General features: G+C 34.7%; 2 protein-coding genes across 2 annotated transcripts in view; one reads left to right on the top strand and one right to left on the bottom strand.

Moving 5' to 3' along the window:
* The window catches only part of C2H8orf88 (chromosome 2 C8orf88 homolog), a 26,147-nt gene extending 14,719 nt beyond the window's left edge, over positions 1–11,428 (top strand). Inside the window, exons 5-6 of the mRNA XM_076563869.1 lie at positions 6,246–6,352; positions 11,017–11,428. Coding sequence (XP_076419984.1) covers positions 6,246–6,352; positions 11,017–11,040 — 131 coding nt within the window. The 3' untranslated portion in view covers positions 11,041–11,428. The remainder of the gene's footprint in view (positions 1–6,245; positions 6,353–11,016) is intronic.
* Positions 11,155–14,229, bottom strand: part of Necab1 (N-terminal EF-hand calcium binding protein 1) — a 161,021-nt gene continuing 157,946 nt past the window's right edge. Inside the window, exon 13 of the mRNA XM_006983273.4 lies at positions 11,155–14,229. Within this exon, the coding sequence (XP_006983335.1) occupies positions 14,201–14,229 (29 nt within the window). The 3' untranslated portion in view covers positions 11,155–14,200.

Here is a 14,229-nt window from a genome sequence, read left to right as displayed (position 1 = left end):
AATTAGAATCCAGCTTCATTCTTTTTTTTTATGTAGCTATTCAGAATTAAAGACACATTTTCCTCATTGAATGTCCTTGGAACCTTTCTTAGGAACTAGGTGATGTGGACATTGGTGTTTATTTATGAACTCTCACTTCTAATCCTTTATCCTATATTTTTACCCAATGCTGGTGCCACACTGTTTGAGTACTGTAGTAGCTTTGTAGGAACTTTTGATTGTTGGAAGTATAAACCCACTAATGCTGTTCTTTTTCAAGATAGTTTAAACTATTTGGGGTTCATTGAAATCCATATGTTTTTTAAGATCATATTTTCCATTTATGTAATAGACAACACTAAAATTTTGGTAGTGATGGCATTGAATCTATAGATCACTTGGGAGGAATATTACCATCTTGAAATACCATCTCTCCCAGTCAGTGAGCAAGGTATGTGTTTGTTCCAGCTACTATCTCTTGTCCTGGGAATGCTTATCAAACATTAAGTTTTTAGTGAAATTACAGGGTTCAGAGAAAGTTGATTCTTTCAGGTGTTTACCAGCTTTTTCCCAGCTTGGCTCTTTTCCATGATGTCACTTAGGTTTTTCCTCCATTTTCACCTTGTCTTCATTCACCGTCTCTCTTTGCTCAAGTACATTCTTCAGAAAATTTAGGAAGAAGGGTGTTGAACAGGTGTTTGAAAATGACTTTTTTCCACTTTCACACATGATTGATAGTCTGGCTAGATAGAAAATTTCAGTTGAAGATGAACTTTCAAAATGCATGTTTTTAATAAGGTAGACACAAAATCTGAGCTATTTTAAGTTCTTGTTTACATGAAACAACTAGAAAAGGCAAGTCTGTAGAAACAAACGAGACAAAAGTGAACTTTCTCAATATGAAGATATTGTAGGGTCCTCAATGTGGAATATTTTTTGCACATTTCTTTGGTAGTTTTTCTCCACTCCATTTTTCTCTCTGTTCCTTTTCTAAAGCCCCTATTTGGGTCTGTTGTTAATAGCATTGGCTCTCTAGTGTGTTTTATATTTCCTTAGTCATTCTTTACCTTCTGAACACCCCTTCCCCACCATGCGCACATGCTCACCTTGCTAATAACTTTTCTTGTTTTCTCCTGGGGCAGCACAGCCCAATGTGAAGTTACAAATCCCTAGTTTTCAGCCACTGGCTGTTCCCATCATGGACGGAATTGATCCCATCCTATGAGCTGCTTTTACACAGCACTGTTTAAAGCAGCAACTATCCAGTCTCTTCCTCCTCGTCTTATTATCCAAATTTAAATTGTTTTCATCTCAGAGAATCTATTCCTTAGGAGCTTTACCGAAAGGTACAATGTAGATATTGTAGAAGTCACCATTTTAAGTGGGTGAATTGTCTGTCCTCTTGCTAAACTGCAGAATTGTGTAAGCATTGCTGCATTTCCATCACAAAACACACTCATTTGTTGCACATTTGCCTCATTCCCTATTTCCACACTCAAGCAGCGAATACTAACTGCTATCTTTTTCTATTGTGTATTACTTTTTTGTTTTTTGTTTTTTCTTGAAAAGTGGTGGATAGGAATTTCACTATATGGCTATACAACATTTTATTTATCCTTTTGCATTTTAATGTTTGATTATTGTTGATATTGATTGTTTATATAAAAAGTTATTGTTTGGATTTTTTTACTTCTCTAGAGTAGAAGTTGGGTTGATATACCATAGAAGAGGTAGATGCATAATTTCATCATACTGTTTTAGAGTGACATTGTAGCTATATGTATCTGTGACTCTAATTGCTTGACAGCACTTGACATTCATAGCTCATCATTGTTATTTCAGTTGCAGTAAATCTAATAGACTCTAATTTTCAAATGGCCATATCAAGGAAATTTAAAACCTGTGTTCAAATATGTATATAGCCCTTTCATCATGTTGAATGTTGGTAGGAAGTTGCTCATCCTATCTCTTTATTTTATAATTAATGTTTGATAAGAACTCTATTCTTTTTCTAGACAGTGGTCATTGAGGTTGTTTTTTGTTGATTAATCAATCTACTGAGATGATAGTAAGAAGCAGCTTTGTCTTTAATTGTTTTGCTTTGTCTTTGGTGATTGTAAATTCCTTTGTCCTACTTGGGGTTTGTTTTATCCCCCACTGAACCCCAGCATTTCAGTGTAGCTTATTAGGTCTTTACTTGTATATATTTATTTTCTTAATAATATGATTTGTCTCCACAAACCTCTTATTGAGGCTCAATTCCCCATTATAGTAATAAGAATGGGGACCTAGTCTTTAAAATAGATTAATGCCAGTCTCTCTAACATGTTCACACCTCCTATGCTAAGATGCCTCCTTGCATGTTAAGATGAAGTCAACAGTTCCTTCCTTCCCAAATGCCATGGTGTTTGGATTTTTCAGCCACCAGAATGATCAGCTGCTTTTCTTTCTCAATGATCTAGAGTCAGGTATACTGTTAGAAGAACACAGAAACAGAACAAAACATTTCTTTATATGTTTTGTTTTATTACATATGTTTAAAACATACATGTATTATTAGTTGAGAATTTTGTACAAAGTGCTTTGATCACACTCACCTTCCTCTCACAACTCCTTCCAGATCTCCCCCTACCCTCCACTTCCCTACTAATCCAATTCTGTGTCTTTTTACTCTTTGAAACTCATTAAGACAAATTTCTGCTACCCCAATATTCTTAGATGTGTAGTATTCTACTGGACTGTGGTCAGTTTATCAGGATCTATAATCTGGAAGAAAAAATGATGAACCTTTTTCTAACAGTTGCCAAGAGCTCCTTGGCTAGGGAAGGGACTTCATGCACAAACCCCTCTCCACGCCGGGATTTGGCGTGACTTGGGCTTGTATTGGTCCTGTGCAGGCTGTCATAGCACTGTGAGTTCATATGAGCCCTTCTGCCCTTCTGTATCCAGAAGACACTTTTCCTATGGTTGTCTACAGTCTCTGGATTTTACACTCTGTCTGCTTACCTCTTCTTCTTCAATGATCTCTGAACCTTTGGAGGAGGAGGTGGAGTATGTCGGTTCCATTTAGGGCTGATCATTCTGCAGTGTCTTATTCTCTGCACCATGGCCAGTTGTGAGTCTCTGTGTTCATCAAGTAAATAGAATCTTCTCTGATAAAGGTTGAGAGATGCATTAATCTAAGTCATTAGCAGTCACTTTAATACTGTGTTCACTTAGCAGAATAAAAGTAGTAACTTTAGGGATGTCCGCTTGGTATTGATAACCGATTGGAATGTTCTTCTCTGGGAAGACTACTTCTCCAGCTCTTATTATTTTTTAGTTACCAGTAGTTCTTACTGTAGGGTCAAAGCCTGTTTGCTTTCCTCTGTCGATATTAGCATGTCTATTGGTATTGTCCTTCAAAAACAATTTTTTTTAAAGTAGTAACTTCTCCCTTATGGCCTATGAATTGTTCAACTATAGGTCCTTGGCCCGATAATGGTGCCAGGTGTGGGTTTCATGTTGTGGAACAGGCCTTAAATCCAATCTCAAAGTGATTGATAACGCTTGTTATGTTTATGGTACTACTGCCAAAGTGGGCATGGCTTGCCAGCCTAGTCATTGTTATGGCTCCCAAGGTGTGAGATGAGTGAGGTAAGATTGATGGTTAACTTTTCTTCTCTCGTAGTGTTCATAGCACCTTCCAGTACTATGAAAACTAGCCAGTAGGGAGAAGCTTTTAGATCAGTACCAGCTTGATTTCTCCATGTTCTATGACTCAAATATGTGATGTCTTCAGCAATAGAGTTGCCCAAAACCTTTGATGCAATAAGAATTCGTTCCCATTGAAGCTACGTTTCAGCCACATTGTACATATTTGAGAAAGACTTATGTTTTAAATTTACATGCATGAATTTTTTTGCCTGAGTATATATATCAGGCACCAAATGTATATCTGATGCCTATAGAGGCAAGAAGAAGATGTCAGATCTCTTGAACCTGGAGTTACAGACAATTGTGTACCATCAAGAGGATTCTGGGAACTGAACCCAAGTCCTCTGCAAGAGCAGCAAAGATTTTAACCTTTGAGTCATCTTTCTAGCCCCACTCTACAAGTTTTAAATGCTGTATTTGAATTGTTTACTTTAAGATATTTTAATTGGGCTGGAGAGGTGGCTCAGCCTTTAAAGGCTAGGCTCACAACCAAAAATATAAAATATTTTAATTGTATTTTATGAATGTATGTTGAAATATATTATTTGACTTGTTAGAAATTTGAGATTTTATAGGCATTATTACAGATTTATAATTTAATTTTGTTATTATATAGACTTTAATTTATAAAGACTTGTTTATGGTTTGACTTATAGCTGCTATCTGTATATTGTACCAAATATATTAAAAAGGAACTTATGTTTTTAGGTGTCATGTTTATAATTTTAGTTAGATAAAATATTTAATAAATCTCTTGAGATTGCTGCTGATTTTTGTGCTTAATTTTCTTACTTTCTGAAAGAGGGTTTTATAGTACTTGATATTATTGTCTAAGTTTACCAATTTATTTCTGTTAAAGTTGCTTCATGTCTTTTAGAAGTCCATTATGTAGAACATAATGATAAATACCTCTTTGTTTGAGAAGATAGCTAGCCACTTCAGATTTCTTATTCCTAGTCTTAGAATTTTATATATATCACATATATCTACAACATACACACATATATGTATATATAGCTTCCACACAAATATATTTGTTTAATGTGTCATTTGCAGGCAGTACAGAGTAAGAAGAAGGTCGTCTTTACCCAGTGTCAACTTGTATGCATTTATGCAATGCTTTTCATAGGAGTCATAAAACTATGGCTTATGGATCAAATGTTTCTTTTAGAAACAAAATTTGTTGAAATAGAACCACATTCTTCATTATGTATTATTGGTGGCCACTTTTGTGCTATGATACAAAATTGAATAATTGTAACAGGTTGTATGATTCCATGATTCTCAAATATTTGTTAGCTGACCCTTCCTAAGAGAAGTTCTTGTTTATTTAGAGCATTCACATTTAAAGCGATTGTTGATATACTTAGGTTTAGGTCTATTATTTTATTATTTGTTTCTGTTGATAATAGATGATTTTTACTTTATTTTATTTTTTCTTGCCTACTGTGTTTTTTATTTTCATTTTTATTTATTGACCTGATTTCTGGTTTCCTTTTCTTTCTTAGTTATAATCTAGGGATTATAATATCTAACCTTGTTAACCTTGTTACTTATTTTTAATATTGTACTATTTCAAGTATATGGTGATGATCATACATTTCTGGACATGTATGCAGGCCACTCTATACATCTATAATTTAGAGACACACCAGACCACATTAGAACTTTAGCCTTTAACAGTGACACACATTTGAATACAATTTAGAGGAAAAAGCATGAGTCTGCTGCACTTGGCCAGTTTACCATTTCTTGTGCTCTTGCATTTGAAGAGGAAAGTTTCCATCTAGGATCATTTCTTTTCAACTTGAGTGACCTCCTTTAACAGTTCTTGTTGATCAGGTCTGCTAGTGAATTCCTTTGCTTTCCTTTATGAGAGAGTGTCAGAAGAATTCCTGTGGGATTTTCTCTCCACACTGATAAGAAATATGTCAGTTCTTTTCTTTTAGTTCTTTTACAGTATTATGGCCATTGCTTTCAACATCAGCATATGGTTAATATTGGTGATAGTTCTGGATGATTTATGAGGAGAAATTGGCAGATATTTGAATAGTTGGTTGCCTTAAAGATAGGGACCCTGTCTTGGAACTCTTTACCATCATCTAGCATAATTCTTGATATACAATAGGCATATAATAAATGTTTTTAATTAGTTTGATTATATTAAAATTATAGTATTGATTGAGATTAGATAGGATCACTGTGGTTCCATTTTGGCATGATCTGAATATTACAATAGATATTAATAATATCCATTGGCATAGTCAACATATATTGCTGCTGTTACACTTTATAATATTAGGTCACCTTGACCTAATATTATACCTGAGTAAGCCCTCATATTAAGTATTACATATTTTTCCATCCGATTCTTCTTTCCTTTTTTCCCTTCCTTGGCTTTCTTTCCATGTGAAAGGAAAATTTGATAAGCTTTTTCCCTCTATCTTTTCAAAAGATACTGCCTGCCATTTAATAAAATAGTGGATAGTTTAGAGACATCCAAAACCAAGTCGAAGAGTTATCTAGAATAGTATTGTTTTATAATTATGTTTAAATTTTACTATCTACAGAGAGAATTAAATACAGCAGAGATTTCTTGTTGAAGCTTTCAAGTGTTTCCATCTGCAGAAAAAAACCAGACTTTCTGCCTGATCATCCCATTGTACTTCAAAAACCAGTGAGTCATTTGCTGAACTTTTATTGCACAATTGTGTCCCAGGTGTTAGTTTTTAACATTTTTAATTTGATTATTATAGATTAAGAATTTTGACATTCTGTATTGTAAGGTAATGGTAGTACATAAAGCACAATAATTTAAATGTACCCATGTAATCAATCAAAATAATCATCATTCTACTTAAGAGATAAAACAAAATAATTTTTATTTTCTGAATGCTAAAACTCTTCAGCTGAAAGATTATGAAAATATCATCTTGCAGCCTAAAAGTTCTAGCTTAGTTTTCAATTAACTTCTATAATCTACCTGAAATTTGAAATTTATTTTCAACAATATGAAGTGAGAATTGTTTTAATTTTTTTCCTGTGTGGATATCTAGTCATCCTAGCAATATTTAAAGAAAGGCAGTGCCCTGACACTGTGTGGTAATGTGTCCCTGGCCTATTTGTAGGCTTCTATTCGTTCAATTAGTCTTTTTTTAAAATACAGGCCACCCGTGTTATCTCTTTACTTTGCTACTTAGCCCCTTACATTTCCATGCCAAACCACCAACTATAGAAAAATATACACAGTAGTATATACTGTACCCTGCTGGATGCTTATTGGAAGGGACACGGGTTTCCCTATCACACTTGTGGTAGAGACAATTGATCAAATTGTTGCTACACTCTGCATATTGCTAGTTCAAGCTTGGGCAGTAACTCTCCTTGAACCTCAATTTTGTAATTAAAGATGAGGCTAATGACTTCTGTGTGGCTAGGATTAAATCAAGTAACATATAAAAATACAAATAATGTGCCTACCAGTCATTTTGCATTCCATAACTTTTTATGTTCTTTTTCATCTCTACTAATTTTTGCCTTTTTTGCTTGTTCTCAAAACCACTATTTGCTTTAGGTAAAAGTAATATTTTTTCTTTTTTCATTAAAAATTTTTTCACTTATATATTACATCCCAACTAGTTTCCCCTCCATCCCCTCCTCCCAGTCCCCCAGCATGCCCTTCCTCTCCCCAGATCTCCTCCTCCTCCATTTCCTTAAAAAAAAAAAAAGAGTAGGCCTCTCAGGGATGTCAACTGAACATGGCATAACAAATAAGACTAGGCGCAAACCCTCATGTCAAGACTGGAAGAGACAACCAAATAGGAGGAAAAGGGTCCCAAGTGCAGGCAAAAGAGTCAGAGGTACCCCCATTCCCACTGTTAGGTGGTCTACAAGAATACCAGGCAAGTGTCCTTGTGGTAGGATGGAGTGTCCTTTTGGTATATGCCCAAGAGTGGTATAGCTGGGTCGTGAGGTAGATCAATCTCCAAGTTCTGAGAAACCACCATAATGATTTCCAAAGTGCTGTACAAGTTTGCACTCCCACCAGCACTGGAGGAATGTTCCTCTTACTCCACATCCTCACCAGCATGAACTGTCACTTGTGTTTTTGATCTCAGCCATTCTGACAGGTATAGGATGGAATCTCAGTGTTGTTTTGATTTGCATTTCCCTGATGGCTAAGGATGTTGAACGTTTTTCTTTCTTTCTTTCTTTCTTTCTTTCTTTCTTTCTTTCTTTCTTTCTTTCTTTCTTTCTTTCTTTCTTTCTTTCTGTCTCCCTCCCTCCCTCCCTCCCTCCCTCCCTTTTTTCTTTCTTTTTAGAATATTAGCATGTATGTGTACCATGTGTCTGCCTGATGCCCTTGGGGACTCAGGAGCTAGAGTTACAGATGGCTGTGACCATGTGGGTGCTGGGAATTGAACCTGGGTTCTCTAGAAGAACAGTCAGTGCTCTTAACCTCTGAGACCTCTCTCCAGGCCCTGAACATTTTTTTAAGCGTTTCTCAGCCATTGGAGATTGCTCTGTCGAGAATTCTCTGTTTAGATCTGCACTCCACTTTTTAATTGGATTATTTAGTTTGTTGATGTCTAGTTTCTTGAGTTATTTATATATTTTGGATATTAGCTCCATGCCATATGTGGAGTTGCTGAAAATCTTTCCAATTTTGTCCAATTGACAGTGTCCTTTGCCTTCCAGAAGCTTTTCAGTTTCATGAGGTCCCATTTATTGATTGTTGTTCTTAGAGCCTGTATGATTGGTGTTCTGTTCAGGAAGTTGTCTCCTGTGCATGTTCAAGACTATTCCCAATTTCTCTTCTATCAGGTTCAGTGTATCTGGTTTTATGTTGAGGTCTTTAATCCATTTGGACTTGAGTTTTGTGCATGGCAATAGATATGGATATAATCGCATTCTTCTACATGCTGGCATCTAGTTATTGAAGATTCTTTTTTTCCATTGTGTATTTATGGCTTCTTTATAAAAAAAATCAGGTGTTCATAAGTGTATAGATTTATGTCTGGGTTTTCATTTCGATTCCATTGATGAACCTGTATGTTTTTATGCCAATACCATGTGGTTTTATTACCATAGCTCGGTAGTACAGTTTGAAATTAGGGATGGTGATACCTCTGGAAGTTCTTTTATTGTACAGCACTGTTTTAGCTATCCTGGGTTTTTGTTTTTCCATATGAAGTTGAGTGTAGTCCTTTCAAGGTCTGTAAGGAATTGTGTTGGAATTTTGATGGAGTTCACATTGAATCTGTAGACTGCTTTTGGTAAGATGGACATTTTTACTATGTTAATCCTACCGTAAATCCATGAACATGGGAGATCAGTCTATCTTCTGATATCTTCTTCAATTTCTTTCTTTGAAGACTTCAAGTTTTTGTTGTATAAATCTTTCACTTCCTTGGGTAGTTACCCCAAGATATTTTACCTTATTTGTGACTTTTGTGAAGGGTGTTGTTTCCATGATTTCTTTCTCAGCCCGTTGGTCATTTGTATGTAGGAGGGCGAATGATTTTTTTTTTTAAATTAATTTTGTATCCAGTTCTTTCACTAAAGGTGTTTATCAGCTGTAGGAGTTCCCTGGTAGAATTTTTGGGGTCACTTAAGAATACTATCATGCCATCTGCAAATAATGATACTTTGACTTCTTCCTTTCCAATTTGTATCCTCTTGATCTCCTTTAGTTGTCTTATTATAATTTTAAGATGAGACTCAGCATTGTAAGTTTGCCTGGAAAAGCTCCACTATGGGGTATAGAATACTTTCTCATTTTCCTCTTTTTGGAATTTTAAGTCTTGAAAATTCATACTATTTCCACAGTCATGAGGCTGGGATGATGGTTCATTGGACAGGAGCACTTGGCACACAGTCATAGAGACCTGAATTTGAACCCCCAGAACCCATATAAAAAGCTGGGTGTGGATGCATATAGAAATAGGGGGTTGCTGACTGTCAGCTGAGTTCCAAGTTCAGTGATACACCATATCTCAAGAGAAAAAGGCAAAGTCATAGAGCAAGAAACTTCACATCCCCATTTGGCCTTCATGCATGTGTATCTGTGCTTCAGTTGGCACACACATACAAACCCCACTGTAAATAAATATATTTCCTTGGCTATAAGTTAAAATGTTTTATATTCATTCTTTCTATCAATATTCTATAATTGAAACTTCCTAACAGCTTAGGTGCCTCCAGCCAGTTAAACACTTTTTATCACATTTGTATTTTATCTACAGTGCATGTGTGTGTATGCCTGATACTGCACATGCATAGAGTCAGAAAATAACTTTGCAGGAGTCACTATTCTTCCCACATATAGGTCCCGGGGATCAAACTCAGATCATCAGGATTAGCAGCAAGCACCTTTATCCACTTAGTCATCTCACTAACTCATCAGCCATTTTTTTTTCAAATTAAATCAGGAAATACATTTTTTAAAAGAATTATTTATTTATTATATATACAGTGTTCTGCCTGCATGTATCCCTGCAGTCCAGAAGAGGGCACCAGTTCTCATTACAGATGGTTGTGAGCCACCATGTGGTTGCTGGGAATTGAACTCAGGACTTCTAGAAGAGCAGCCAGGGCTCTTAACCTCTGATCCATCTCTTCAGCCCAAAGGATAGACTGCTTTTTTTTTTTTTTTTAAACATTTTAAATTTTTATTTTTTTATTTTTCGAGACAGGGTTTCTTTGTGAAACAGTCTTGGCTGTCCTGGAACTCACTCTGTAACCAGGCTGGCCTTAAACTCAGAGTGACAGAGATTCACCTGCCTCTGCCTCCTGAGTGCTGGGACTAAAGATGTGCGCCACCATTGCCCAGCTAGGAAATAATTTTTTAAATAATACTCTTAAGAAAGGAATATTTGGTGAAGGTTTTAAATACTTGATTTTCTCACCTGTTTGAAGATTAAGGGAACATAAAATTTCTTGGTTTGTAAGAATAAATATAAATTCATAAAACAAATCAGTCTTTATTTCCAGGCTTAAATAATTCATTAACACTTTATTTTGTTAATAAAAGCTTGACAAACTTATTTTGGATAAGTATACATTAGAATTGCTTACTTTTGTTTTATGCATTAACAGCATTTATAAAACTAGTTACCACAGAAATAGAACAACAGACTTAGAATACAATTTATTATATTTAAAAATGGATTACATAAGTTTATTGAAACACAAATGTATTTGATAGTTCCAGTTACTTTGTTTCTATAGTAACATGCATTTACATAGAAGTAGATTCATAGTATTTGATTGAATAAGCTAATTTGTGAAAACTGTTTTCCGTTAGTCTAATTGATAAATTATCTTTCTTCTATATTACAGGAAAACAACCAAAGTTATAAGTAGCATTTTAAGAACAGATGAATTTGAAGATAAAGAATTATTCATTTTATATTTTGGACACCTGCAAATGAAGTGGACCTAGTAACAATAACTAATGGACTGTGACGATTCAATTTATTTTTACTTTTGATGGTTGGCTATTTGGCTTCTCATAAAATGAGAAAGAGATATTTTAAACTATAAAGAATTTTTCTAATCAGTTTCAGCTTTGCAGGCAGTTCCTGCAAAAATTGGGAAGTAACACTCAAAAGTGGGGATGTTGTTGGCGAAGTGGGAAGACTGTATTATAATTTGCATGCTACTTGCAATTCTTGTTTTTCATCACTTGTAATAATGGAATGGAAATGTAAGCTGTAAAGATTCTCAAATATAAAGTATTTGCTATGATGTATACATGGTACATAATTTTTGTTGCCTGTAAAGCCAGTGTTCCTTTTTTCCCCACTGATTTCACACCACCACTGAACAGGTCATAAGGATGTCTCCAGAGGCTCAGAATGATTCAGGGTGTTCAAAGCAGTTATCAATGGTGGTGGAAGAGGGGAGGAGACTTTCTGATAAACATTTCAAATATATGATTGATTGTTCTCTAGGTTCTTAATAATAACATGGTCTTAGATCCATAACTACTAGTAGAGATAAACATTTTGAAAACAATGATAGTTAATGAAACTGATGTTGAAAAGTAGCTGATACTTAATGACACTCATCAGATTATATGACTGAGAGTCAAGCAGTTGGAAAATAAAATTGAGATTGCTTCTGAAGGAGGACAAATTCAGGAATTTGCAAATAATTGAGGTATATTAAATTTCAATTCTGTATTTTCTCATAATAAGAATATATATGGATAAAGAATTTTAATGCATAAACTTTTAATTCCTAGGAATTTAGTGCACTAAGTTTCAGGAATACTGCAGACAGAAAGGTAAGCATAAACCCAGTCCTTCACACTTGTGTTCAGGGCCACTGGGAAGTCACTTGAGGTCACTAGCAGCAGAAACCTTGTTTCTCCTGAGTGTGAAGTACTAAAGCCAGCACCTCTGCTGCAGTAGATTTCCCAGCTTGCTCTTTTAGTAGCTTCTTTTTCATTGTTTTACTCCTCAGAGAAAGAATTGTTTTTCAACAGAAAAAAAAGACACCTGTTCATTAAGCATAAATGCATTGTTTGTTTGAAAGAGATATTTATACTATGGAATCGTGTGTGTGTGTGTGTGTGTGTGTGTGTGTGTGTGTGTGTGTTTGTGTGTGTGTGTGTGTGTGTGTGTGTGTTGCCTCCTATTGTTTCCATACATATTTCCATACATATTCATACACACATACACACACTTAAAAACACATAAATATATGCATAATAGTTAAGATTTACCATAGAGTTAAATTGGTTAATTATTTGCTTTTTTTCTTAAGTCTTTTTGATTTTAGTTTAATATATTTACAAAACTCATTCCAATTTGTAAGCAGAAGGCCTTTCTCCAAACTCTGTTGCTGAGCAGAGATCCTCTTCAGTTATACTACTATGCTACTTTGAGAACTGCCTTATGTGCAATATACTTGGTAGGATTTTAGGGTTGAATATAAAGTTGGCCAGCTAAGACAATGTTTGGATTGGTTGTAATTTGTATTTTGAAATCATTTATAACCAGCATTTCCAAAAAGCATTTGTATGTTGAAAGACCCCTGGTTTCAGAACTTTACAGTGTATAATCACAGTGAGACTACAAAAACTGCCCTGCTGTCTCTTTGCCTTTCACACAAATGTATAATTTTTGTCTCAACAATCATTTTATAAAAAACTCCATTAATATTTTTGCCTTGCATATCTATATCAAAAGTGTTGAGTCAGGCATTGTTTCATAGTGCTTGAGGAATATACATATACACTGTGTGTGTGTGTGTGTGTGTGTGTGTGTGTGTGTGTGTGTGTAGAAATTTGCTCATTTGGTCTAACAGAAACTATGAAATTTTACATAGATTTTTAAGTACTGAAATTATACAAAAGCATTCAATAAATCAATGTCCCATAAATTATTTGAGATAATATTCTAGATTGAGTCTCATATTTATGAAATGAAACTTTCATTCAAGCTTTCCTTTACTCAAGTTTTCTGTTAAAAATACCACAATATTTTACATGTTTTTTTCCCCTTAAGACACAGAGTTTCAAAGGCATTTATATCAGAGAATAACATGGTAACAGTTCTATGTGTATTTTCATAGCAGAGTCTATAACAAGAGTTATAGAGTTCTTGAATAGATAAGCTGTGTAGTTGTTATCTTAGGGAAGTATATAAAATAGGTATATTCAGTACTAAAGTTTTGTGCTTATTTTAAATTTCTTTATTCAGTTGAGTTGAAATTTTAGACTTAAAGTACTGAATTTGAAAATCTTCATTGAAATGCAAGTGTCCACTTTTCATAAGAATAGTTAGCTATTTGGCTCATATGTCAAAGCCTTCTGCCATAAACTTTAATTTCCCCAATGTTTGCTCAATAATGTTTAGCTTATATATGAGAGTCATACAAGCAAAGGTGTCACTTTAGTAAATGCTCTAAGTTACTACAGAGTGTTCACTTGCAAAATACCACTTTACAACATGACTCACGGACAGAGCCTCTACAGGCTACAGCCAGTTCACAACATGACACATGGACAGAGCGTCTATAGGCTACAGCCAAGGTTGTTTAGTGCATTTATGTTAATATTAAAGGAATTATAAAGAGAATAGTTGGAGGACCACGTGGTGGGCATGTGGACCTTATTGAAGAAGAATGTGTTAATGAAAAAGTCACAAAGCATGGATGTGATTCTTTAGAGCGTATGCCAGTTTACAAACCCTGGCCTATGATACAATGCGCTAGAAGTTCTCACTTAGTATTTTTTTTTAAACACACAATTTCATCACTTAATTTATATACCATTTTTATATATTAGGATTTTGTTATAATTTTGATTACAATGTAACAAATCAATTAGCATCAATTATCAATACTAACAATAAACTTTGAAAATAGTTACAGAACACACTTCAGAATAGTATACTTATAGTAAACACCTTGAACAAAAGTGTGCAGCCAATTGACAACCACAGAGAACTTTACAGTTTGCATTTTAGATAAGAACACTTGTACTTGGAACAATGAAGACAATGTGTAGGGACATCTAATTGTTGTTCAGGATCCACCATGAAG

Source organism: Peromyscus maniculatus, chromosome 2 (genome assembly GCF_049852395.1).
Source record: "Peromyscus maniculatus bairdii isolate BWxNUB_F1_BW_parent chromosome 2, HU_Pman_BW_mat_3.1, whole genome shotgun sequence".
Lineage (NCBI taxonomy): Eukaryota > Metazoa > Chordata > Mammalia > Rodentia > Cricetidae > Peromyscus > Peromyscus maniculatus.
The sequence above is the reverse complement of the archived record's forward strand: the minus strand, read 5'-3'. Positions and strand labels throughout refer to the sequence as shown.